Genomic DNA, 26,401 nt, shown 5'->3' with positions numbered 1-26,401 from the left:
AATGATGGCTGCCCTGAGATTTTTTGCCTCTGGGTCTTTTCAAATGGTGGTGGGGGGCACCTGGGTGTGGAGCCAATCATCCGTTAGTCGAGTGGTCAGAGATGTTACAAATGCACTCTGTAGAAGAGCACGGCAGTTCATCAAGTTTCCAGCAACAGACGCAGAATGCATTCGAACCAAACAGCAATTTTTTGAAATAGCATGGTTTCCAAACGTATTGGGAGCAGTTGACGCGACACATATTGCAATCAAAGTATGATAATGTACAAATATCCTATTCTTGTTATTTTGGATCCATTATGCTTTGTTATATGTTGTTTAGAAAAATATTGACTTGAATATATATATGTGTGTGTGTGTTACGTGGGATTAATGTGCTAACTAACTTATATTCATTTCATAGGCACCAAGTGATGAGGGAGGATGGCTTTGTCAATAGAAAGAACTTCCACTCCATTAACACTCAGGTGATCTGTGATGCAACACTAATGGTTACTGACCTTGTGGCCAAGGTGGCCAGGTAGTACCCACGACTCCTTCATATTGATGAATTCGGGAACAGGCATAAATTTAATGAAGGAGAAATGCCAGATGGATGGTTGTTAGGTGAGTAACTAGTGATGAATTTTAATTTAGACTACACAAAATCATTCACTGTATAATACTTCAATAATTGACCTAACTACTTTCCTAACCAATAAAAGGTGATAGTGGCTACGCTCTATGACCATGGCTGATGACTCCAATCCTCCAATCAGCAACCGAGCCTGAACAGCGCTACAGCCGTGCACAACACAAAACAAGAAGTGTTGTGGAGAGGTACATTGGGGTTGTCAAATCCAGATTTCGATGCATTGACTGCTCTGGTGGAGTGCTCCAATACACCCCTGAAAAGGGGTGTAAAATCATCACCTGTGCCTTCATCCTGCACAACATCTGCATGATGTACCGGCTGCCTCTTCTGGATGTTCCAGACAACCATGAACCAGGGGGAGATGGCCCCGTCCCCGCCCCATGTAATACCGGCATTCAAGTGAGACATACATTACTGAATAGCGTTTAAGAAGATTCTTAGGAACTTCTTATATTTTTTCTTAAGAATCTTAAGTTTTATCTTAAGAACACTTTTGTGAATCCGGGCCCTGATGACTAGGGATGGGGACCGAAACCGGTTCTATCAAGGACCCACTCCACTTTTTACAAAAACCCGAAAATCATTAACGTTTGGGCTTATCGATTCCACTATCGCGTCCCGTCCCTCTTTTTTTTTTGGGCCCGTAGGTCCAACGTAATGTTGTGTCCCTTGAGTCGCTTCACAGCATTCAAATAAATTAATCCAATCACTGCAGCGTGTCCAAGTCTGGCAGTTAACTTTGCTCACGAGGATCGCTGAGCGGGGCGAAAATCCTTTCTTGTAAATGGGGGAACACAACCTCAATGGCCAAGCACATTAGCATTTTGCATCAAATAAAGGTCAAATGCTGTACCTTTGACTGTCGCCTCCTCATCCTGCCGCACCACAGACCGGCCGTCTTCATCATCCACTCAAAGTACTAGCGGTAATTGCACACTGACTTTGTCTCTAGTAGGGATCGACCAATTATCGGCGCCGATATTCGGCTATTTTTCATCAGACGGCCGATAAGAGATCAATTTAAAACGGGGTTATTTTGGCTCTGATGCAGCCGCGCCTCTCTGTCTGCCGTCACTACGCTGTCTCCAGCATTGTCCAATCCACAGCACCATCTGATTGGTTACACGCTCTGGTTACACGCAGAGCCACGACGGACAAAAAAAAGCTCAAACAAAGTGTTTTGGCTATTATTTTTACTTAAAAAGTGAAAACTGCAATGGTATAGACACCAAAACTGAAATAGTAAATATTAGTGCTGTCAAGCGATTAAAATATTTAATCACAATTAATGTCATAGTTAACTCACGATTAATCGCGAGTAATCGCTTTTTTTTTTTCTATGCTAAATATCCCTTGATTTCTTTGCCCCATTAATTTTTCTCATTTTAATGTTCTCATCAACATGGAGAAGTGCATCGGCTTGCCTTGTGCAAATGTTTTTTTATTGATAACAACATTGGCATATACTCAGTGATGTTGCTAGGTACGCGTCCTGCGTCCCTGACGCATTAAAATCTGAAAGGACGCACTAAACTCACTATCCATGCGTCCCGGGGACGCATCTCATTTTCCCCATGAAAAACGATACATTGTGAACATTAAACAACTCGTGTTTAATCACAGTAACTGGCCAAAGAAACCTTCTTGTGAGCAGATCGGACAAGCGCTGTTTCAACCCTCTGCGCATCTACTTGGCGCAGACGTGATCCCCTGTACAAAGTATCGCGACATGCTAATTTAGCCGCTACCAAAACAACTAGCTCGTCACCGCTGATTTCATTTCAACAATTAAAAATACGAACTTCATAGTAAATAAACCCACGTTTCCTTCTGATTGAATATATGTACATTTATGACAAAATCGTGAGGACTAGGCTTGTGACACACACACACACACACACACACACAAATGTGGCGCTCGCGCGGTAATAGCTCATTGGCGCCACCTAGTGATCATTATGTGCAAATGCACAGCCTCTTATTAAAATGACTTGGGGGTCATTTCACCCCTCTTGCGGCGCTAGGAGTAAGTAAAAATGGCCCGGCGTTTCTAGTGTTAAACATGAACGGTTGAGTTCTCCAGCTCTAACCATATCATACCACGATCAAGGAGTTTAACACTATTAATTTAATTTAAGAAATAGAATAATAATAAAAAAGAAACACATTTTTTAAACTGGGGAGTCGACTCGGGACCCATTGAATTTCTCAGGGACCCACCCAACTCGCCACCTGTGGGTCCCGGGGACTCACTACATTGAAAACCTATCAACATCACTGTATACTGATCAAACGGTGTATGACATGAATATATCACTCCACTGAATGATGCCGAAAATTGATCCAGCATGTTGGGGGGAAGGGGTGGTGTAACTAAAACTTGCCCGCCGGCACGTTTTGGCGATTAGGTGGTTAAAAGCATTTAAATGAAGTTAAGTGTTGGAGTTTGTATTATTCAAAATTTTGACGCCAATATTTTCCCTTTTTCTGTAAATTAATATCGGCTCCAAATATCGGTTATCGGCCCCCTTGACTACTAATAATCGGTATCGGTATCGGCCCTGAAAAAAACATATCGGTCTATCTCTAGTCTCTAGTCCCGTCAGTAAAAAATAATCGTGTTGTTAATCGTCAGCATTCACTCGCGTGATGATGCATTCAGGTTGGCTCAGTAAAACGACTATTAGGTTATCATAGTGCACTAAAATGCAACAAAAAAACAGGAAATCAATTTTTTTATGAGAAACATGATTAATAGTGTATTACCAGTAGCGTACCGTGGGGTTTAAGTCAGGGCCTTCAGTAACGAACTCCACCAACGGCCAACACCCAAACACTCAGACATGCACACAAATTTCACATTAGTTGCCGATACAGCCAACACAGCCACAATATGCGCTATTGAATAATAGGGTTGCCGCGGTATACTGTATTACCGGTGTTACTGGTGTTGAGGCCAACACCGAGTTTTTTCTTTTTTTTCTTTCAGTAATAAAAAACAAATTCAGTAAAAATTAATAATATAATTATAATTAAGAAAATTAATGTGTGTAGAATAGGTCACAGTTCTACTCTGTGCGGGAGAATTGGCGCGCCGAGAATTGGCGCGCATCCTTACAAGACCGGTAACCATAGGAACGCCGGTAAACAAACCCCGCGAAGCCCAATCCCTACGTGAGCTCCCCGCGCTACGGCCATCCGGAGGCGCGCAGAGCTTTTGGCCTTGATATTATGATATATAAAACGTTATAAGACGCCGAGAATTGGCGCGCTGCCAGCCGCTGTCACCGAGTGTGAGAGGAGAGTTGACGGAGAAGATGGCAGTTGACCTAGTTTCAAAGTTAATACCGTTTATACCGGTAATACCGGTGTTGACACGAGCGTATTACACGGTGTGAAAATGTCCACACCGCGGCAACCCTACTGCATAACAGGGATTAAAATTAACGACGTCCCGTCGTCCCGGGGACGTAATTAATTGTCATCGGGAGGATTTTTATTCTCTCTTGGGTCGACCTCGGGATAGTCTCGCAAAGCCAGACCAAACTACAGCAAGTAGAATGGTCTGGAGCCACGCTACCTCGAGCCGTCTATCCGTTGGGAAACTGGGCGGGCCTGTTTTTATTTCTTTAAACCAATCACAATCGTCTAGGGCGGGGCTAAGCCCGGGAAGCAGCAGCGGTGTCCATGCAAAATAGTGCCGGGGGGAAATTATTTTGACGGAACTTCTTGACGTTCAGAGGCTGTCAGAAATGGCTCAATCCCAAACACCACAAAAAACTATTGTATGTCGCCTATGTGGAGATAATTTTATAGATAAAAAGAACAAACGTCGTTCATTTGATTCTTTGTCACGATGATTTCAAGCCACCATACACTTTGGCCCTTGAGGAGCTCACGGGACCTATAAAAACGACCAACGTTTTAACATTTATATGTGGTTCTTGTAGAACACTACTAAAGAAATACCGTAGGAGCTATTGTGAAGTGGAACGGATCGGTTCATTGGTTAAATCCATGTCAACCGCTCATGCCGCTGTCAGAGTGAAACGATGCGCCAAATCCACACCAACCCGCGATGGTCGTGACAACAAACGCATCGTCCCCGGGGAGAATCCTGCCAGACGGAGTCTGGGCTTTTCCAAGGTAATGTCAAACTAGCCTTTGTTGTGGTCCTGCCATTGTAATGAAATGAGATACTCAGTAATTACATTACATTTAAATTAAACAAGATTGGATGTCTAGTTCCACAAACAATTTCGACAACTTGTCTGTAGGCCTATAGCCATTTACCACCAACTGCCATTCATGTGTCTCTTTGGAAAACAATTTTATACTGTCCAGAGATGTGTTAATGTTACTCTATTTAACCTGCATGTACACGTAGATATGAGTCCAAATACTATTATGTTTTTATAATAAGGTTTAGCTTATAGCTTCAAATCAGTTTTTATTTATTTGTCATAAATAAATAAACAATCATTTTTATTTTCTCCCCAAGTCCTACAAACCTCAATGTTTGGGGTATTCCTCGTCCTGACGTACCTCACCTCAAATGGCGTGCCTTTTGGAACTATAAGGGAGAATCTCAACTTTTTTGTATCATACCTTTTAAAAAACACATACTACTTAATCAAAATCACCATGTACTAACCCCATCTCAAGCTTCTTCGTGGCATACATATTTTTTCACTTGCCTTAGACTATTTTCCCCTTATGTGTTCAAATTTAACAACTTTGTAGCGTTTTTTTTGTGTTAATACATCTCACCTCTTGCCTTTCACTAAATCATGTAATTAGTCCTTAATTAAAGCCGTAACTAGGTAACTTGACTATCTTATCATTAATAAAGTTTCTATATGTTATGCTTCTATGTCCTTCAGTATTTTGTCACTTACCATCTTTGCTTTTTCATTTCCATAACAGCATCACCCCCTAAATTTTTACACTTTGATTTCATTCATCCTCTTTTATAATAAGTTAAACAAATACAGATAATAACTGTCACCAACATAATTATGCCTATAATGAAGTTCTCTTTTTCCCCCAGTCCCAACATGTAACTCAGCCAGCTACTGAAGGAGCAGAGAGAAGGAAAGTTGAAACTGTGGTGCCAGTGGTTTGGTCTGCACACTCAGTTCAGGTTAGCATTTCACAACATATGTACACATAAATCTTGTAGAGAAATAAGCTAGTGGTAAATTTACTCTTAAATTTCGACCAGATAATCTTGATATCAAATGTCATGGAAATAGGAAATGTGGTATTGGAAGCAAGGCTTAGTTAAAACATGTTACAGTTACATGTTGTTCTTCTCCATTTTAGGCTGCTGTCTCTAGTCTGGAGGATAGGCCTCAGCCACAGCTTCAAACACTGCCACTGCCACCAGATGTGGCAGTGGCAGTGAATAAAATGTGTGTGTCACATACATGACAGATATGTCCCTTACGTACCTACTGATGTCAATGGAAATGTTATGAAACCAGCTGTAAAAATAATCATTACTGGAGATCAGCTAACTAAACAAAATGCTGATGCTGCCCTCCGATCAGTGGAGAATGCAACTCCACCTCAGGTGCCACTGCCACCTCCACCTCAGATGCCACTGCCACCACTTCAGCCACAACTACATCCTGTAGTTGGTCATGGTGCATCAACTACTGGAAGCAAAAGAGTGCCTAAAATAGCAAAGGTTTGTTGTGAAACGCATCCCAGAAACACTTCGTTAAACTGAACATCACATTTAAATATGTAATGCTCAGTAATTAAGGAATCATAAAGAAAATTATTATGAAATGATATAGAAGGTGGTTACAGTTGTTAAGACCACTCATTGACACATGTATTCCTTTGTTTTTAAAAGGTCATCATAACAACGGCACACAGCAGGAGAAGTCGGATTGTAAAGGATCCTTGGAGCTTGTTCTGGAACATATTGTTCAAGGACGTCTCAACAGACTTCCACATGCCTTTATGTCTGTCCCGGGCATGTCTGATGCAGTGGTGCGAGAAGTGCTTAATGTTGTGAAAAAGGAGTGCAAGAAGCTAACAAGCCTGAAATTCAAGTCAGTTCTCCGAAAGAATAGGGCGGCCCTTTTCAGAATAGCAACGATCTAAAGGACTTTAAAATGATGGATGATGTTGTTGAAGAGTGGAGGAGGAACGCACCAACCTTTCTTAAGTTTTTAGAGTCTGCAAGTTCAGTCTCCACGGAGGTCACTGATTCAGGAACACGGCCTCTGTCTCACAGCAAGACAAATAAATTAAAATTACCAATGGCTGGGTCGATGCTCCTACAAGCACGCTGCCAGTCAATGACGGCACATATGTATCGGAATGCTCTGGTTATGTGTCGTGGAGGGGCCAAAAGACGTTGTTTTCAACGGTTAAATCGATTGGGTATCTGTATATCTGATGGAAGGGCTCTTGCAAAGCTGAAAGAAATTGCACAAGCATGGGACAGCAAGTTCCTCAAATGGAAAGATGATGTATGCAAACAGTATACATCATCAAGCCCTGCCTCTGGAGGAGCAGATGGAGAACTCGGATGAATGCCAGGCAACACTGAAAGCAGCATGACACCTCCAGAGCATGATCCATCCATTTGGATAGAATCTGATGTCAAGACACCATGCGAGCTGTTGTGTTCAGAGGAAGAAGAAGAGGTATTCACACAAAACTACAAATAGCTAAAAATCTATAAATAGATCACATAAAAGAGTGACGTGATGGCTCTAAAGTAGCCGATTCATCCTGCTATGCTTATACAGAGTGGATTTTGATATTTACATACGGTTCACTCTGTTTCTTTGTTGTGCCAGCCCAGTGAGGAAAATAATGCAGCAGGTACCTCCACACCTCTTCTGCTCAGTGGAAAAGATCTACCTCAGACCGCCGTGCATCCTCATGTTACAAATCAGGTTGGTAAAGTCTGTGAGTGTTGAGTGTGCATGTCAAACCTTTTTATTTTTTGTCAAAATTTGTAGTAGTTTTTTTTACTGTCACATCCCATCAACTCTTCTGTAAATTCAGATAAGTGTCAAATTTTGTTCTTTGTTTACAGATCAATTCGATTCAATTTCCACTCCAGATTACAATTGATAACTTGGATCGCAGTGTGACCCCTCATACAATAACAATGATCAACCAAAAAAAAATGTACCATTGGATGATAATGGTTGGTAATGAGGAGAGAGTCAGTGCAACTCATCTGCCACAAGAAAACAGAAGGTCTGTGCTAGAAGTCCCACTAACAGACATACTACCCAATCAGAATGACAAAGAGCATCTCAGGAAAGAATTTGCTGAACTGATAGGAAGAGTGTTGGTATCCCACCTTCAATGCCTCAGCCCATTCAGAGACCTCCTTCAGTGGCACATACCACATGCATTCTCGTCTGAAATGACCAAAAAAACAGATCTAACACCCCTTGGACTCTTTGATGCGGATGAAAAAAAACATAGCAGATATGATAAAAGTCCTTGGTTACATACATGACAGATATGTCCCTTACGTACCTACTGATGTCAATGGAAATGTTATGAAACCAGCTGTAAAAATCATCATTACTGGAGATCAGCTAACTGAACAAAAGGCTGATGCTGCCCTCCGATCAGTGGCGAATGCAAACACACTACACGGTAGACTAAACGGCATTGTCACTGCGATCGCAGATTTTCATTGCAGTATGAATTTCACAGATCTTATTCTCAAAGAATATTATAAGACCACATCTAATGCAGACATGGGTACACTGCACCAACTACGGAACATTATTAACAGAAGAGATGTTTCAGCAACTGCTCTAGGGGATAAGTACAGAGCAAGCAACACATTCATCAGAGATGTGACCAATGCTTCCATCATAGCTGCTGCTATGCACTACTTTTCAATGGAGAATACAAAAGACACACCGAAGACTCACCCTCCACCTGCAACCTTCCAGTCTGACTTGGAGAAGGGTAACTGGACTCCATTAAAGAAGGTGACGGACAAAGGACTGTCCGCCTCTGGAAATACAAAATGCTACACTTCAAACAAGCAGGTAGGAACAAATACAGCCTAGAGGCACTCAAACTGCAGCTCGACGTCCATGCCCTTCTGAGTCCAAGTGTAGCACATCGGCTCACATGGAACAGGACCATAAATGTTTGTGGTGGGGCTGGTAACAACATTGCCTTAGATCTGAACTGTGAACATTTTGTGCGGCTCACAAAAGATCTGATGGCCAAACAAGGGGCAAATATGCAGTTCAACATAGCCAAAGAAATAAGTCGGACCATTGGTGAGCTAACAGAGTTGATGACCAACTTTGATCAGGACTGTGAAATCAAGCCAGAGTCAGGACTGCATGCAGAACCGAACAAAGAGGCTGACATCTCGGAAATGGTGGCAGTTCTTCAAAACAACAAGTGTTCAGATTTACACCAGGAAGAACATACACCACATTCAAAAATACCACCCCCAATCCGTTGCAACAGCTTAACGTTGCTGGGGTGCTGCAATGGATAAATGAGCACAAAAAGAAATTACATTTGAAACAGGTAAATGGCTGCTTTTAATGAGACAAATTAAACAGTACACATAAAACACATCTTAAAAGCTTTGTGCACCCTGTCACCAAAAGCTCATTTTTCCCGACCTGATTAAGGTCTAAACCCCACACCTAAGGACTGCACCTATTGTTAACCTTGTTATTTGTTATTTATTTAATTAATCTTTCGATTACTTCAGGGACCCTGCACATTTATATTTATACTATATTTATATATATTTATATTATACCTCATATTTCATCATACTTATTTATTTATTTACTTAACACACAGGTCACCTACAAACGGACAGTTACATGTATATAGTACGTTTGTTTTATCTTATCTTTATTTTATCTTATTCAAATAGTTTTGTACTATAATTTTATTTTAAATTTGTATATGTATTGTATATATATGCTATATCTTATCTTACATATCTTCTTTACTGTAGGCTGTTGTCTGTAGTTTTCATCCACTACATAGCATTGACAAGCCTTATTAAAACAATGTCATGTTTCCAAATTCATCTTCGACATTTATGCTTTCTTCATCCTCATAGCATTCCTCTATATCACAAAAAACCTCTGACACTATGTTCAGTATTGCCTGGGCCTCATCAACCTTAAAAACTTGTACATTGCAAAAAATGTCAACCAATGTGAAAAGTCTACCACTTGAATCAATCACTTCCTTGATAACAATTTCTCCTGTGTTCTTTTCTGTTTGTTGTGTGGAATAAACTGAGAGTGTCCCACAAACTCCTTGATGTGTCATGTCATGTGTTATACTCAGTAAGCGTTCACGAAGAATGGTTCTCTGTTCATCTGTGACAGTACTATCTTTATGGACCAAACCTTCCCCTGCATGTTTCTCCAGTGGACTTGCATGTACATCACAGGTGTCTTGACAATCACAAGATAATGCACAAAAGCTACAACATGCATGTTTGAGTGCAAGAGGCTTTGTATTCTCACCATCGAACAGCTGCAGAAGTTTAACTCTCATACACTGTTTTGCCTCCGATACATACATGAGCATTTCATCGGATAGGCATCGTAGTTGTCTGCCGTGGTTTAAAATAATTGAAGGTGCCTGAGAACCATCTCGCCCTGCTCTTCCAAAGGCTTGCATGTAGGCCTCAATGTTTCTTGGGGGCCCATTGTGAACTACATTGTTGACAGCCTTGAAATCAACACCCATTCCAAGTGCTGAAGTGGCGATTACAACTCTGAGAAGTGACATTGGGTCTTTGAGCGAGTTCATAATATGTAGTTTGACATCCTCTGGTGTTGCAGAATGATACATATCGACCAGTCTATTTGCAGACACATCTTTGGCACCTACTGGGTAATATTCACGCTTGCCCAATGTAAGTTTGAAAACATCAGAGTAAAGCATTGAGCACTCTGCTATACTCTTACAGTATAATACCACCTTTTCTGTCCTTGGGCCTTTACTTTCCAGCTCCCCACAAAGCCATGCAAAGGTGATAGCTGGATCTGAGGAGACCTTTTTGGTTGCAAGCCGGATGTTGTCACGGCTTGGGCTTTTAACAAGCTCTATACATTGTTGCATACCAAGATTGTTCCTCAACTTCTGTCTCATTGCTTTGGAGGCTGTGGCAGTCATTGCCAGGAGTGGAACTGAAGTGGGTAGAAGAGACCTTAGTTCTCCAACTTTCCCGCACCACTCTCTGAAGGGAGCCTCATTCCCCTGTCTTTCTCCCCTTTAAGTAAAAAACATACAAGACAGCGTGAAATCATAACATTGTTCTATTTCATGTAGGCTACGCCATCTAGGCTTCACCTTATGGGCTTGTCCCGTGCGCGCTGAAAATTCAAACTATGCACCTATCAGCGTGGGCACCGCCCACATTTCCCACGGTATCGTGTCTATATAACGCGGTCAGTGTTGGGCAAGTTACTTCCAAAATGTAATATATTTCATATTACTAGTTACTTGCATTTGAAAGTAATACGTTTCTTTACAATATTACCTTCTGTGTAGAGTAATAAGTAATAAGTTACTTATTACTTTCACCAAAACAAACATTCAGGACAAGGCGGATGGGGGGGCAAACATTAAAGTCTAATGAGGTCTATATTGCATCTGCATGTAGTGTACCATGAATAGCTGAATTACAATAATGTTATGATATAGAATAATTAAACAACCAAAACCTTTACACGACAAGACACAAACTATTTTTCTATGCCTCATTTATTAGCTCCTGAGTTACAAAGTGCAGCCACACAAACATTTAACAAAAAGTTGCATTTCCATGAAATCAAACATGTTAATAGTTTATACTATTTCAATAATAAAATAAAAGTGCACTTCTAGAATGACGTCTAACAGCCACCAGACAGGGCATGTTTTGTAAGTATTTTAGAACCTGAGCATATATCCTGCGCTTAAATAGCAGTAATAAAAAAGAGCTTGAGAACAGCATAAATAATGAAACACATTCAACATTTCAGTCCCACAGAGACTTTACAAGGAACTTATGCTTAGAGCCTATTAATGTTTTGGTTAGGACCAAACAACAAAGTCTTAATAGACAAAATATACAGCCAAACAAGGGCTGGAGTTTGTGTGGCTCGGATTGTAACCAAGCCCCCATGAACACTGCATACTTCCGCAATCCACCAGTGCTCAGCGGCCAAGCCTGGTATTGCAGCTGTTTAAGCGGGCTGTGGACGGGTCCCTCAAATCATGGGACCCAGAAGTAGATATCTACGTTCACTCCAATACAAGTGGGGAACAGGAATGTGTCTCCGCAAAAAATGTCTGGATATCAATCAAAGGCTCATAATTACGTTAAATGCCATGTCCTCAAAACGCCACCTCAAGCGTTTTATTAGCCGTTATCTCGCTGGGGAAGAGGGGTGTGCAGCTGAAAGGAGTCGTAGTGAAACAAATGGCATCTGAGAGGGCCTAGTTCAGTGCTCCGTTAACGTGTCCGATTTTTGGACTGGTTCATCTGCTGCTCAATAACTCGCACGGTCCTCTGCTTGCGATCATTGTGATTCATCATGTATTGATCCATTTATTCAAAAGATCCAAAGACAAAGAACAGGTGCATTACGGTATCATTTTATATTGTTGTTGGACCGGACTGGGAGGATGGGCACGCATGCGTTCTATATTTCTGCATCCGGTATGTCACGGACAAGGCCACGTGTCTTGGCCCCATAGCGCGGAAGCAAATCGCTCCTGTATGTTACCCATGATGTTACCCTGCGCCACTGAGCAGTTTGTATATGAATGAATGGGCGGACACTTTCCAGTCCGTGGTCCATCCTTTATTATGTCCATGATTGTAACGCGTTACCGGACTCAGTAACTGTAATAATATTACCGAAATATAGTTAGTAACGCTTTATATTGCTCCGTTACTGCCTAAATGTAATATATTACGGTAAAGCGTTACTTTTGTAACGCGTTACGCCCAACACTGAACGCGGTGTATACCGTCGCTCATCCTCCCTTTTCTTTCAGCACTTGTGCTTATCAGCGAGAAATTGAGAAATACTATTAAGAAGATGAGAACTTCAACACGGATCTCCCAAGCCGGTGGCAGCGGCTCGGGCGAGGCCGCGGACAAACGGCCCTTTTCAGGGCCACCTGAGAGCGCTCCTGGAGCTAGGTCCTTTTCAGGACCCCTATGCGCCTCCTGTCCCGCCTCCCTGGCACCGGGTGACGGGCACTTGGCGTGCTTTCGGTGCCTTGGCGCCGACCACGCCGCGGCTGCTATGGCGGCCCCCGTCTCCTGTGTCGCCTGCCGGGAGCTGCCTGAAGAGGGGATCCTCTCCAGGCATCTCTTCTTTTCCCCTGCGGTGGAACTGGCTGACGCCATCGACCTGTTCGGACCTGACGTCGACGATGGCATCATCGACGCCTCCCTGGACGACGTCTTCGGCGACTCGGCGTCCGGTTTTTCCCGCTCTCGGGTTACAACCGCCACCGTCATACAACACGAGGGTCCGCGCCGGATGACCGATCTCTTTCGGGAGATCATGGGTGAGGCGGCGGCCATCAAAGGGATTCCCATGCCGGCCCCGCCTCTTGCCCCCGTATCTGACGATATGCAGGGCGAGTGCTTTCGCACCCCATCTTTTTCCCGGCGGGTTACCCAGTGCCCCTTGTTCCCGCCTTTGCAGCACTTGTTTATTGCTGCAGGTGAGGACCCTTCGACCCTGAAGGCTCCGGTAAGATCCTACACGGATTTCACCAACGTGGAGGGGTGGGGCGATACTGTGGAGCCTCCCCTGGCAGCGCTTCTCTCTCCGGGCGCCGGATGGCTCCCTAACGAAAAGCCGCTGCCCCCCGACCGCCTCCAGAAGCAGATTGTCGGCCTAACGGACAGGGTGTTCGTTTGTGCCTCTCAATCCGCGGCGGCGGTCAACAACATCGCCCTGCTCTCCTCGGCCATGGTCTCCTTGTCGGCTGACAGGGAGGCCTACGGCCCGGAGGAAGCCGCGAGATGGCTGGCGGTTTCCCGCTTTTCCAGCGCCATCCTCCAGCTATGCCAGCCGATAGCCGTTTCGGCCGGCCGGCATATGGCGTGGGCTACCATGATTCAAAGGGTCATATGGCTCTCCCACACTGCGGTGCCGGAACGAGAGCGGGCCAGCCTCGTCCAGGGTCCACTAGCGCCGGATGGCCTATTTGGTCCCAGGTTCTCCGAGGTGCTCGCGCACCAGCAGTCAGTCCGTAAGAATCGTTCCCGGTTCGGGGCGATTCTCACGGGCTCCTCCCGCCAGCAGACTGGGAGGAAGCGGGGTCTAGCTCCGACTCCAGCCCCGGTGCAGCCGCAGCCGCCGCGCACGGGGAGAGCAGCAGCGCCACGGACCGGGAAGTTCCGGACGCTTGCTCCTACTTTTTCTTTCCCTATTAAAGAAAAAAGTAAAGACCGTTCGGCCGAACGGCAGTACATGGTACCTAAAGAGCGATATTCCTCAGGCCACCTGCGTCCTACGCTTGTGGTGCGCTCCTCCATGTTGCCTCTTTCCCCCCCCCTCAGCCCGGTGGCTGTAGGGTGGCGGTCGGAGGGCATGTTCACATGGCCTCTGGTTCACCTGCTTCTAAGAAGCGGCGTCCCTTGGAGCCTCGTGGACGGATCAGAGACTCGTTGCACGAGCCCGTGGATACGGCCGCTTGTACCGGTCTCCTGGTTCCCCACATCATAGGTGAGGAGACTGGTCCGCACGCTGTGGCTACAGCCTGCGGACAGCGCACGCGTGCTGCGGCCGGACGGCTCGCTCCCTGTTCAGCTGGCACGAGCGCGACGTCTAGACAGCTCGTTGTTTTTAGTTCTGTTACATCTCCTACGCTCGCTGAGCCTCCTCCCTTTCATGGGAAGCCCCCCTTGGTTCACACGCAGTGTGGAGGCGGTAGGGGCAGAGGAATACGGGTTATTCCTGGACAGTCTTCCTCAGCTGTCGGCTCGCCCTCTCTCCGACCGCTATGCGTGTTGGCAAGAGCGGTGCGTTCTGCCATCATGGTTGGACACCACGTTGAGATGGGGCCATCCCATACAGTTCAAGCGTCGTCCCCCACCCTTTATGGGGTTGGTGGAGACCACGCTACGGGACCCGGCTGCGAGCACGGCTCTAGCAGCAGAGGTGGCACGTCTCTTGGTAAAGGGGGCCATCACTGTCGTTCCCCCCTACGAGTCTCACCTAGGGTTTTATTCCCGCTACTTCCTGGTTTCCAAGAAGTCAGGGGAAAAGAGACCTATTCTGGATCTTCGCGTGTTCAACAGATTCGTTGCCACGAGGAAGTTCAGAATGCTCACTGTCGGAGCGTTGTTCCGGTGTGTGAGAGAGGGCGATTGGTTCACATCCCTGGACCTCAAGGATGCTTTCTTCCACGTCCCTGTTCGGCAGGCGCACAGGAAGTTTCTCCGCTTTGCCTTTATGGGGATGGCGTACGAGTACCAGTGTCTGCCGTTCGGCTATTCCCTGGCTCCGCGCACCTTCTCGAAGTGTGTGGAGACGTTGGAACCGCTCAGGCGTCAGGGAAAGAGGATTCTCTTCTACCTAGACGACCTGCTTATTCTGAGCAACTCAGAAGAGACCGCGAGAAGGGACACCATGTTGGTGATAAACCATCTCTCCTTCCTGGGTTTTGCCATCAACTGGGAGAAGAGCTCACCGCTCCCCAGCCGGCAGACAGTCTACTTGGGGCTTTGCCTAGACTCAGCCACCATGACTGCGATGCTTTCGCCTCCTCGGCGAGACGCCATCCTGTCGGCGCTCTCCCATTTTCACGTTCGGAGAAACGTGACCGCACTGTCCACCATGCGCCTGTTAGGGCTGATGGCATCTGCCCACCCCGTGGTCCCCCTGGGTCTGCTTTTTATGCGCAGACTCCAGCGGTGGTTTGCTCGCCAACGGTTGGACCCCAGGCGACACAAGCTCAGGGTGCTCCTCGTTCCCCGTTCAGTGTCGCCAGACCTGGAATATTGGAAAGGACCCTCCGCCCTTCTCAGGGGTGTTCCCCTGGGCAGGGTGGCGTCCTACGTAGTGGTCTTCACGGACGCCTCGTTGACGGGTTGGGGAGGAACGTGCCTCTCTCACTCGGTCGGAGACGAGTGGCGCATGCCCCCTACAGCACACATAAATGTGTTGGAGCTCGACGCTGTGAGGCAAGTGCTGTTGCATTTCTTTCACCAGGTGCGCGGCCGCCACGTTCTGATCAGGACAGACAGCGTGTCGGCGGCGGCGTACATCAACAGACAGGGGGGAGTGCGCTCCCCTGCTCTCCACCGAAAGGCGGTTGAGCTCTGGCTTTGGGCTCATCAGTATCTCCTCAGTCTGAGAGCCCTGCATATCTCGGGCGCCCAGAACTTTGGGGTGGACCTCATGTCTCGAGGCGGTCCCCGCCGAGACGAGTGGCGGTTACATCCCGACATTGTCAGACTGATCTGGCAGAGGTTCGGGACAGCGCAGGTGGACCTCTTCGCGTCCAGGGAGGACACACACTGCAGGTGGTGGTTCTCCCTCAGCCCTCGGGATCTTCCCCCGTTGGGGGTAGATGCGTTGGCTCACACACCTTGGCCGCGGGCTCTCTTGTATGCGTTTCCCCCGCTCCAGCTGATCCTTCCTCTTCTGGAACGGGTCAGACAGGAGAGACTGTCCCTGATATTAGTGGCCCCGGAGAACCGTTCAGCTCTGTGGTTTCCAGAGCTGCCCGCGCTCTCGCAGTCGGCGCTCTTGGCCAGTACCGTTCAGGCCGGATGCGCTTTCACAGGCCCACGGGACGGTGCACCACCGCCCGATGTCTCGGGACGGCAGTTGGTTTGGCTCCTGAGAGGTTGATCCTGCAGGGCAAAGGTTTGCCTGAGACGGTTATCAACACTATCCAGAGTGCTCGTGCGCCTTCTACTTCTTCCCTCTATGCGGCGAAGTGGTGCGCCTTCTCTAATTGGTGTGAGATTAACCACGCTGTCCCATCTCAATGCGAGGTGGGAAGCGTGCTTTCGTTTCTGCAAAACTTATTGGAAAAAGGTTTGGCCTTCTCCACTATCAAGGTCTATGCGGCAGCCGTTTCGGCTGGCCATGCAGGCTGTGATGGTGGACCGATCTTCAGCCATCCACTGGTCAAGAGATTCTTGCGTGGGGCTAGACGGGTTAGGCCTGTTTCACGCGTGCTTACACCACGCTGGGATCTCCCCACCGTGTTGCGCGGATTGTCCAGGGATCCTTTCGAGCCTCTTTCTCAGGCCCCTTTGGATGCCCTGTCATTTAAGACGGCGCTCTTGTTGGCCTTGGTTTCTGCCAAGCGGGCCGGTGAGTTAACTGCGCTGTCTGTCAGCCCGAGCTGCTTGTTGCTAAACGAGGACAGCTCCTTCGCGTTGCTCAGACCTAATCCTGCGTTCCTCCCGAAGAACATTAATAGTTATTTTCGGTCGAGGGATATTGTGCTTAAGAATTTTTCACCCCCCGCCTCATTCTAGTGAGGCGGAGGCGGAGTTGCATCTCCTGTGCCCGGTTCGGGCGTTGGCTATGTACGTAAATCGCTCGGCCGCGTTCTGCTCCACACAACAGTTGTTTGTGTGTTATAGCGACGCTAGCAGGGGCCGCGCTCTCTCTAAGCAGCGGTTTTCTCGCTGGGTATGTGAGGGTGTTTGCTTAGCCTACTCTCGGCAGGGCTTGGCGCCACCGTTGGGCGTTAAAGCTCACTCCACACGGAGCGTGGCCGCTTCAACGGCTCTACTCAAGGGTGTTTCGGTGGAAGACATCTGCGCGGCTGCGTCATGGTCTTCCCCCGGCCCCTTTGTCCGTTTTTACATGTTAGACATGTCCAGGGGCTCACTCGGCAACTCTGTGCTGGAGTCCGGGACCCCTTTTACGGCTTAAAAATATAGACATGTTCTTTAAAGCGGCGTGGTTGGATTTCCTCTCGCCGGCTGGCGAGTTGGACTTGATTACCAGTCTTACTCTTCCACCTTTTTTCAAATGAAAAACAGGCTAGGGGGTTTTCTATTGGCTCGCCAATTGTCTGGTGGTTTTGTTTACCAGTGTGGCACTCCCGCCGTTTTCTTCAAATAAGAAACGGCCGAGAGAGTCTCATTATTGGAGAGCCGGATTCCGTAGCTCCGCCCCCGGTGGTAGCGGACCTAATGGAAACCGTGTTGCTCTGGTTTTTCTTTTCCTTTTCATGGGTTCCATGAAGCACGGATTAGAGCCGGAGTCTTTACAGACTCACTTTTTTCTCCCTTGATCATTGCCTTGCTTGATCTAGGAGGAATTAGTTTTTTATCAAGCTGTTGTGTTTTACACTTCCTTGGCTTTTTGAGTCTTAATGTGCTCTGGTGACTTAGGTCGTTTTGACTGGGGTCCAGCAGGAGTACATTGATCGGGCTCCGCACGCAGCTTCACCTTAGCCCATACGGCGAAGCCTAGACGGCGTAGCCTACATGAAATAGAACGATAGTTATGTTATTATAACTCTAGTTTTATGATTGTAGGCGTAGCCGTCTAGTTTCCCACCTGCTGTACCCTCCAAATGCTGAAAGAAAAGCGTGGAGGATGAGCGACGGTATACACTGCGTTATATAGACACGATACCGTGGGAAATGTGGGCGGTGCCCACGCTGATAGGTGCATAGTTTGAATTTTCAGCGCGCGCACGGGACAAGCCCATAAGGCGAAGCCTAGACGGCTACGCCTACAATCATAGAACTAAAGTTATAATAACATAACTATCGTTTTGTTTAATCATTGATCAGCTGTGTTTGTTCCTCTTCTTTTGAAAACCCACACGTCAATTCTAGTAGCCAAAACATCGAATATGAATCCGTTAACTTAAATGGATATTGTAGCGACCCTGGGACAGTAAATAGTTTGTGTGTTATGTGTTGCATTATATTTCGTTGTCCGTTATGCCAGTTGTTCTATGTGCATGTATTGTAATGTTCTTCTTGTCAATCAGTGTGGGGGCGAATCATTAGGTCAGCTGGGGGAGGGCCTTGGAAGAACAGGAGGGTCGGTTTTCTGCCGTTGGTTACGATGTTACGGGTTTCAGTGACCTGGTTTTTGGTTCATTAAAACTACCTTCAACTACTAATGACTCGACATCATTATGTCACCGGCGAGGTCATTACAATATGTTTAATCATTATTTGATTTTACCAGTGGATGGTGATGTGCACTTCGTCCACGGCAATCCCCACCAATCGCTCTCGGAAAACGTCCTTCTGTAAAATGGCTCTCCATTTGTCATCTCCAAAGAGTGTTTCAGCTGATCCATACACGATTGAGTAGTGGCCGGCGGCTATTTTCTCGTCAGTTTCTGGATCTTTACCACACACAGCAGCAGCTATACCCTTGGACTGCAGGGTTCACACCTGATCTTCCATAATTGCGACCAATGGGCAAACTACCAACACAATACTGTGTTTACAAGTCTCCGAGGTCGGATTGAACATTACCCCTGCCATAGCCTGGGGAAAACAGGCTAGAACATCCTTCTTCCTCAGCAAATGCTGTAAGCAAATATTTTGCAGTTCTTTACAATTTTCCACGGAAAGAGCCAAACATGCCAACTTTACAGCGCCGTCAAGGTCCTCTCGACTCGCCTTACTGCATACTGCATAGTTTCCGAGTTTTGAGGGGGAGCACAATACGGTAACGCCAGCAACCGGAAGGGGAGGAGTCGCGGCCAAACCAGCCGCTAGGCAATAGACGCTGTCCACTTCCGTTCAGCCAGACTAACCTCGGGACGAAGAGAATTTTGCGGGCACTGACTTCATTTTTCAGAGTTTAACACTTTCTGCGATGTTCGCGATCGGTGGAAAGATAGGCTATTTAATGGAAAGGCCTTCGTTCAATTGGCTGGCGCGCTCGTGTTTGTGTTGTTCAGTGAGACAGCGGGGGTAAAATCCCCCGTTCGACAGGCTTTCTTGGTTCAATGGAGAAGGCGGGGCTGCGCACGGAGTCAAAAAAAAAAGTGGGCCGGCCCACCGGGAGACTTCCCGATCTCCAGCCTATACTGCAGAGCGAATTTAAATCGCCGGCAGAACGGCCTGGGGGTCTAACACCGTCATTTATCTAAATTTCATATATATATATATATATATATATATATATATAGCATTTCACATTAATCGCAATTATTACATGGGTCTTCTCAATGCCATGGAACGCTCCGTTCACTTGCATAGGACCTTCACAACTTACGGCGGTGAATAATATTTGATAATTCACCGTTACTAAGTATAATCATGAGTATAATTGACCGCTGTCAAGGAAAACAACAGATTTTTCGCCTCTAATGAAGTCTTTGGTTTCACGCAAGTACCGGTATCTTTTCAACCCCAGCGTCTTCGGTTGCTAAGCAACGTCAACGTCTTTGGCGGACTATTTCTCTGCTGATCAACACTACGAATGCAGGTGGTATCAAATAAATTGTAAAAAGACACACAATGTGAAGTTATTGTTTCGTTTTGGCAAGTAGCCGTGTAATAAGCGGGATATGTAGAGAACATCGCCGGTCTCGATCGAAGATAAGCCCCTTCAGGGCGAAGGCAGTCTCGCGCTGCTCGAGCGGCAAGCAGTGCGAGGTTTCTGGGACGGTGGTGAAAAAAAGTTCATTTTAACCCCTGCTGCATAACATCCACAACAAGACAGTTGATGATTCAGCAACAACAACAGCGCACACGCACACCATTTTGCATTACCGCAGAGCTAGAGTAAGGCAGCATCACCATCAGATCTTTCCTTATGGCACACAGATCTTTCCTTATGGCACAATAACTGTGAACAAGTGTTCAGTTATTGTTATTTTCACCGGATGCTTTCGCAACTTCAACGGATTCAATAAAATAGCCTATAGCAACAATATTACAAGTGCAACGCCAGTTTATTAACAAAAATGAAACATACAAATGGGCCTCTATGCCACATACAGGTCCTTCTCCAAAAATTAGCATATTGTGATAAAGTTCATTCTTTTCAATAATGTAATGATAAAAATTAAACTTTATATTTTAGATTCATTGCACACCAACTGAAATATTTCAGGTCTTTTATTGTTTTAATACTGATGATTTTGGCATACAGCTCATGAAAACCCAAAATTCCTATCTCAAAAAATTAGCATATCATGAAAAGGTTCTCTAAACGAGCTATTAACCTAATCATCTGAATCAACGAATTAACACTAAACACCTGCAAAAGATTCCTGAGGCTTTTAAAAACTCCCAGCCTGGTTCATTACTCAAAACCGCAATCATGGGTAAGATTGCCGACCTGACTGCTGTCCAGAAGGCCATCATTGACACCCTCAAGCAAGAGGGTAAGACACAGAAAGAAATTTCTGAACGAATAGGCTGTTCCCAGAGTGCCGTATCAAGGCACCTCAGTGGGAAGTCTGTGGGAAGGAAAAAGTGTGGCAGAAAACGCTGCACGACGAGAAGAGGTGACCGGACCCTGAGGAAGATTGTGGAGAAGGGCCGATTCCAGACCTTGGGGGACCTGCGGAAGCAGCGGACTGAGTCTCGAGTAGAAACATCCAGAGCCACCGTGCAGAGGCGTGTGCAGGAAATGGGCTACAGGTGCCGCATTCCCCAGGTCAAGCTACTTTTGAACCAGAAACAGCGGCAGAAGCGCCTGACCTGGGCTACAGAGAAGCAGCACTGGACTGTTGCTCAGTGGTCCAACGTACTTTTTTCGGATGAAGCAAATTTTGCATGTCATTCGGAAATCAAGGTGCCAGAGTCTGGAGGAAGACTGGGGAGAAGGAAAGGCCAAAATGCCTGAAGTCCAGTGTCAAGTACCCACAGTCAGTGATGGTCTGGGGTGCCATGTCAGCTGCTGGTGTTGGTCCACTGTGTTTTATCAAGGGCAGGGTCAATGCAGCTAGCTACCAGGAGATTTTGGAGCACTTCATGCTTCCATCTGCTGAAAAGCTTTATGGAGATGAAGATTTCATTTTTCAGCACGACCTGGCACCTGCTCACAGTGCCAAAACCACTGGTAAATGGTTTACTGACCATGGTATTACTGTTGGCCTGCCAACTCTCCTGACCTAAACCCCATAGAGAACCTGTGGGATATTGTGAAGAGAAAGTTGAGAGACGCAAGACCCAACACTCAGGGGTCTTGCGGTCTAGCTTAAGGCCGCTATCGAAGCATCCTGGGCCTCCATAAGACCTCAGCAGTGCCACAGGCTGATTGCCTCCATGCCACGCCGCATTGAAGCAGTCATTTCTGCAAAAGGATTCCCGACCAAGTATTGAGTGCATAACTGAACGTAATTATTTGAAGGTTGACTTTTTTTGTATTAAAAACACTTTTCTTTTATTGGTCGGATGAAATATGCCAATTTTTTTAGATAGGGATTTTTGGTTTTTCTTGACTTTTTTGCCAAAATCATCAATATTAAAACAATTAAGGGCTTGAACTACTTCAGTTGTGTGTAATGAATCTAAAATAGATGAAAGTCTAATGTTTATCAGTACATTACAGAAAATAATGAACTTTATCACAATATGCTAATTTTTTGAGAAGGACCTGTATTTTACAACGGCTATTCCAGCCAGAATTTATGCCCACAGGGGTAGCAGTGAACAGATTTATTTAATATGCTTATTAAACGGCATCCACACTCAACATTACCATTAAGCCTACTGCCCAAATTCCAGCAATGTATTCGCGTTTCCAACCATTACAAAAAATGTGGAATTAAGATGCGTTCAGACACAAATAAATGTTATTTTGAAAAAAAGAATATCTATTATTTAGATTTTGACCAGGGGCCAGCAGAGAAGGCCCTGCTGGCCCACCACTGTGTATTACTCATGTTTCTGTATTACTAATACAGTTGTATAGCGCGCTAATCATTTTAGAATATATAATTGAAACTACTGAATCCAATATTTATTAAGAACTACATATTTCATTTAAAACACAATTATTTATTTCCTAAATATTTTCCTCATCAATAAAATGTGTAGTATTTCCACCAAATAATAGAAAAGTATCAATAGTGGTATCGATAAAGACTCGGATCGTTGGAGTATCGAAAATGGTGTCGGTATCAATAAATATTAACGATCCCCATCGCTACTGGCGACATTTTTTCTCCTGTTTTCACAAAATGAAGGTCTTATTTCTGTTGCAGTGTTAAAATGTCATAGATTACTTTGTTGACGAATATATATTAACAAGTTTATGGGGAACACAACTTACAGTGTTTCCCACGGACCAGGTAGCAATGTGTGGCGGGGGGGACCTCCCGATCTCCAGCCTTTGCTGCAGAGCGAATTAAAATTGCCGGCAGAACGGCCTGGGGGTCTAACACCGTCATATATATATATAAACTATAACCGCATTTAACATTAAACGCAATTACACAGGTGTCCTAAATGCCATGGAACGCTCCGTTCACTTGCATGGGCCCTTCACAACTTCCGGCGGTGAATTATATTTGATAATTCACCGTTGCCAAGTATAACCATGAGTATAATTGCCCGCCGTCAAGGAAAACAAAAGGATTTTTTGCCTCTAATGACGTCTTAAGTATCACTGCGCAAGTACCGGTAACTTTTTAACCCCAGCGTCTTCGGTTGCTAAGCGACGTCAACGTCTATGGAGGACCATTTCTCTGCTGATCAACACTACGAATGCTGGTAACAAATAAATTGTAAAAAGACACAGCATGTGAAGTTATCTTTTCATTTTGGCAAGCAGCCGTGTAATAAGCGGGATGATATAATAATAATAATAATAATAATACTACATTTAATTTAGAGGCGCCTTTCAAGACACCCAAGGTCACCTTACAGAGCATATAGTCATCATTCAAAAATATGTAAAACAGACTAGGAATAAAAGGAAAACAGAGGTTAAACATGAAGAATAATAATAATTAATAACACTCAAAGACGCCTAAAGTGAAGGGGGGACCTCACTAACCACCACCAATATGTAGCACCCACTTGGGTGATGCACGGCAGCCAATCGGTGCCAGAACGCTCACTACACACCAGCTTGAGGTGGAGAGTTAGGGATGAGGTGGAGAGTGAGGGAAAAGAACATTTAAACACTATCGACCATATTTAAACACTATCGATCACATTTAAACAATATCGACCACATGTAAACACTATCGACCATATTTAAACACTATGGACCACACGTAAACCCTATCGCCCACATTTAAACTCTATCGCCCACATTTAAACACTATGGACCACATTTAAACACTATGGACCACATGTAAACCCTATCGACCACATGTAAACCCTATCGACCATATATAAACACTATCGACCACATTTAAACATGTAAACCCTATTGACCACATTTAAACCCTATCGACCACAATTAAACACTATCGACCACATTTAACCATGTAAACCCTATCGACCACATTTAAACACTATCGACCACATTTAAACACTATCGACCACAAGTAAACACTAGCGACCATATTTATACACTATCGACCACATTTAAACATGTAAACCCTATCAACCACATTTCATATGTATACATAGACCCTGCATTGGCCTTCCGGATTGCTAGGTTGTTGTTTACAGGCCAGTCCTCGCCTCTCCAATATGGCGAAATAATATGACATAATCGCAGCAACCGAAGCACTCGAAGCAGTCACGGCAGCATCTGTATATATATTCCCATGAGCATGCCTACAGACCCATCATTAACTAAATGAGCAGCACCTGCTTTTGCTACCATTCCCCTTCTATTACACCTCTTTGATAAGTAAGGGATAAGGAACAGCGCGCCGGTCATTATTGCAAAATACACCCAGACAGACAAAGCATCCATAACGTCTTTTCTTCATTGCAAATGACTGCTTAACAGAAATAATTGACCAATCGAAATCGAGTATTCAACTAAGCTGTGTAATAAGGCCAATATGCATTCCAAGGTACATTTTAAAGCACGGATGGAGAATGGCATAACCCCAGCAAAGAGGCATTTGTGCCACAATGGCACTTGGGTGGCACAATGGCGCTTTTTCCCCGAGCAGCCATATTGGTTCTATCTGAATGTGCAAACTGGGAACTCCCTGTTGAAGGTGTGCTGGCTGCGATGTTTAAGTATCGTGTCTAACAGCAGGGTTTTTTTTTCTTCTCCAGGCCCTATACAACGCCATCAAGAATCAGAAGCTACAATGGACACTGAGTATTCTCCCTAGTGTCTACTGTCCCTACCTGTTCTCTTACCAACTCCTCCAATCCCACACATATAGGACATATAGGATATAGGATATAGGACATTGCCGGTCATTGTCGAAAATAAGCCCCTTCAGGGCGAAGCAAGACACGTCCTGTTCGCCCTCTCGGGGCTTAATTTCCCGATAATGACCGGCGTTCTATACATTATCCCTTACGCGCTGCTTCGGGTTTGCCTTTGAAGGCGGCGAGCGAATCCGCTGTCAGTGCGTGCATGATACGCAGGTTTATCCAATAAGTGGTAATGTACCCGCGAACCATTGGTATGTATGTGCGCTTGTCTCGGTGTGCATTTGTGAACGAGAATGACAGGGAGAAAGAGTGCTATGCGGAGATGAATGAACGGAACGATATTTATATTTCAAAAATCGCTTAAAAGAAAAAAAAAAGCTGAATCAATTTGTGGCGCTCGGTGTTGATTCTGTGGCACTGCGTGACACATTGGTCTATGTATGGGAAACACTGAATTATTCCAGCACCTTCAAACGAGTCATGCAGTGGAATGGCCGGCGTGTTGATCAGCAAGAAATGATGCCAGCCAAGCCACAAAGCGCCTACAATAGAGCAGGTAACCATAGCCGCAGCATTTCCAATGTCTGCACAGCTCCTCATCATCAAAGTGGGCTCTATAGTGACATCAAATGTCACGTCCATGACATTTACACTTAGGGGATTTTGCTTTTATCCAAAGCGACTTATTCATTCACACATTCAAACACCGACGGCGAAGTCAACCACGCAGGGCGTCAGACATCTCGTCAGGAGCAATTAGGGTGAGGCGTCTTGCTCAGGGGCACCTCGACACTCGAGGTGCCCAACCCACTCAACCTCCTGAGCTACTGCTGCCCTTCAACAAGCTCTCACCTCCTGCTGGTGTCATGGACACGATCCAGGAAACGGCTGGTGATGATGCCGGGCCGCTGGCCGGAGGGGAAGACCCGAGCCATCAAGCCCTGCAGCACGTTCTCGTCCTTGTGGTTGTCGCAGGCGAAGGCCTGCAGCTGACCCTTCAGGCAGACCTCCACCGCCAGGGCCATCTGGGGGTCCTTCAGGCTAATGCAGTATCCTGCATACAGAGCCACAAGACAATCCTTTTCAACCTCTACACTGCAGACTTCACATAAAACTTCTCACACTGCTCCAGAAATTCTCTGACAACTCTGCAGTCGTCGGTCTTATCAGGGACGTGGACGACACTGAGTACAGGGGATTAAACCGGGAATTTGTGGACTGGTACCAATGGAACCACCACCAGATCAACGCAGGGAAAACTAAGGAGCTGGTGGTGGACTTTCCGCAGGCGTAAACATCCCCCACCCACACCGGGGAACATCCAGGGGTTCGACATTGAGTCTGTGGACTCATACAGGGCCTATACAGTAACAATAAAATGGACTGTAGCGAGATGATCAACGCCCGCTGCAAAAAAAGGGACAGAGCAGACTCTTTCTGCTGAAGAAACTCAGGACCTTTTATGACTCTGTGGTGGCGTCAGCCATCTTTTTTGGTGTGGTGTG

At 45.7% G+C, this 26,401-nt stretch overlaps 1 protein-coding gene across 3 annotated transcripts in view; it reads right to left on the bottom strand.

Annotated features, from left to right (window-relative positions):
• The window catches only part of si:dkey-119f1.1 (Structural maintenance of chromosomes protein 6-like), a 66,074-nt gene that overhangs the window by 27,428 nt on the left and 12,245 nt on the right, over positions 1-26,401 (bottom strand). For all 3 annotated transcript variants that reach the window (XM_030344828.1, XM_030344827.1, XM_030344826.1), the window contains exon 15: positions 25,749-25,950. In XM_030344828.1, the coding sequence (XP_030200688.1) occupies positions 25,749-25,950 (202 nt within the window). The remainder of the gene's footprint in view (positions 1-25,748; positions 25,951-26,401) is intronic.

Source organism: Gadus morhua, chromosome 21 (genome assembly GCF_902167405.1).
Source record: "Gadus morhua chromosome 21, gadMor3.0, whole genome shotgun sequence".
Taxonomy (NCBI): domain Eukaryota; kingdom Metazoa; phylum Chordata; class Actinopteri; order Gadiformes; family Gadidae; genus Gadus; species Gadus morhua.
Note: the sequence above shows the minus strand (reverse complement) of the source record. Positions and strands in the feature narration are given on the sequence as shown.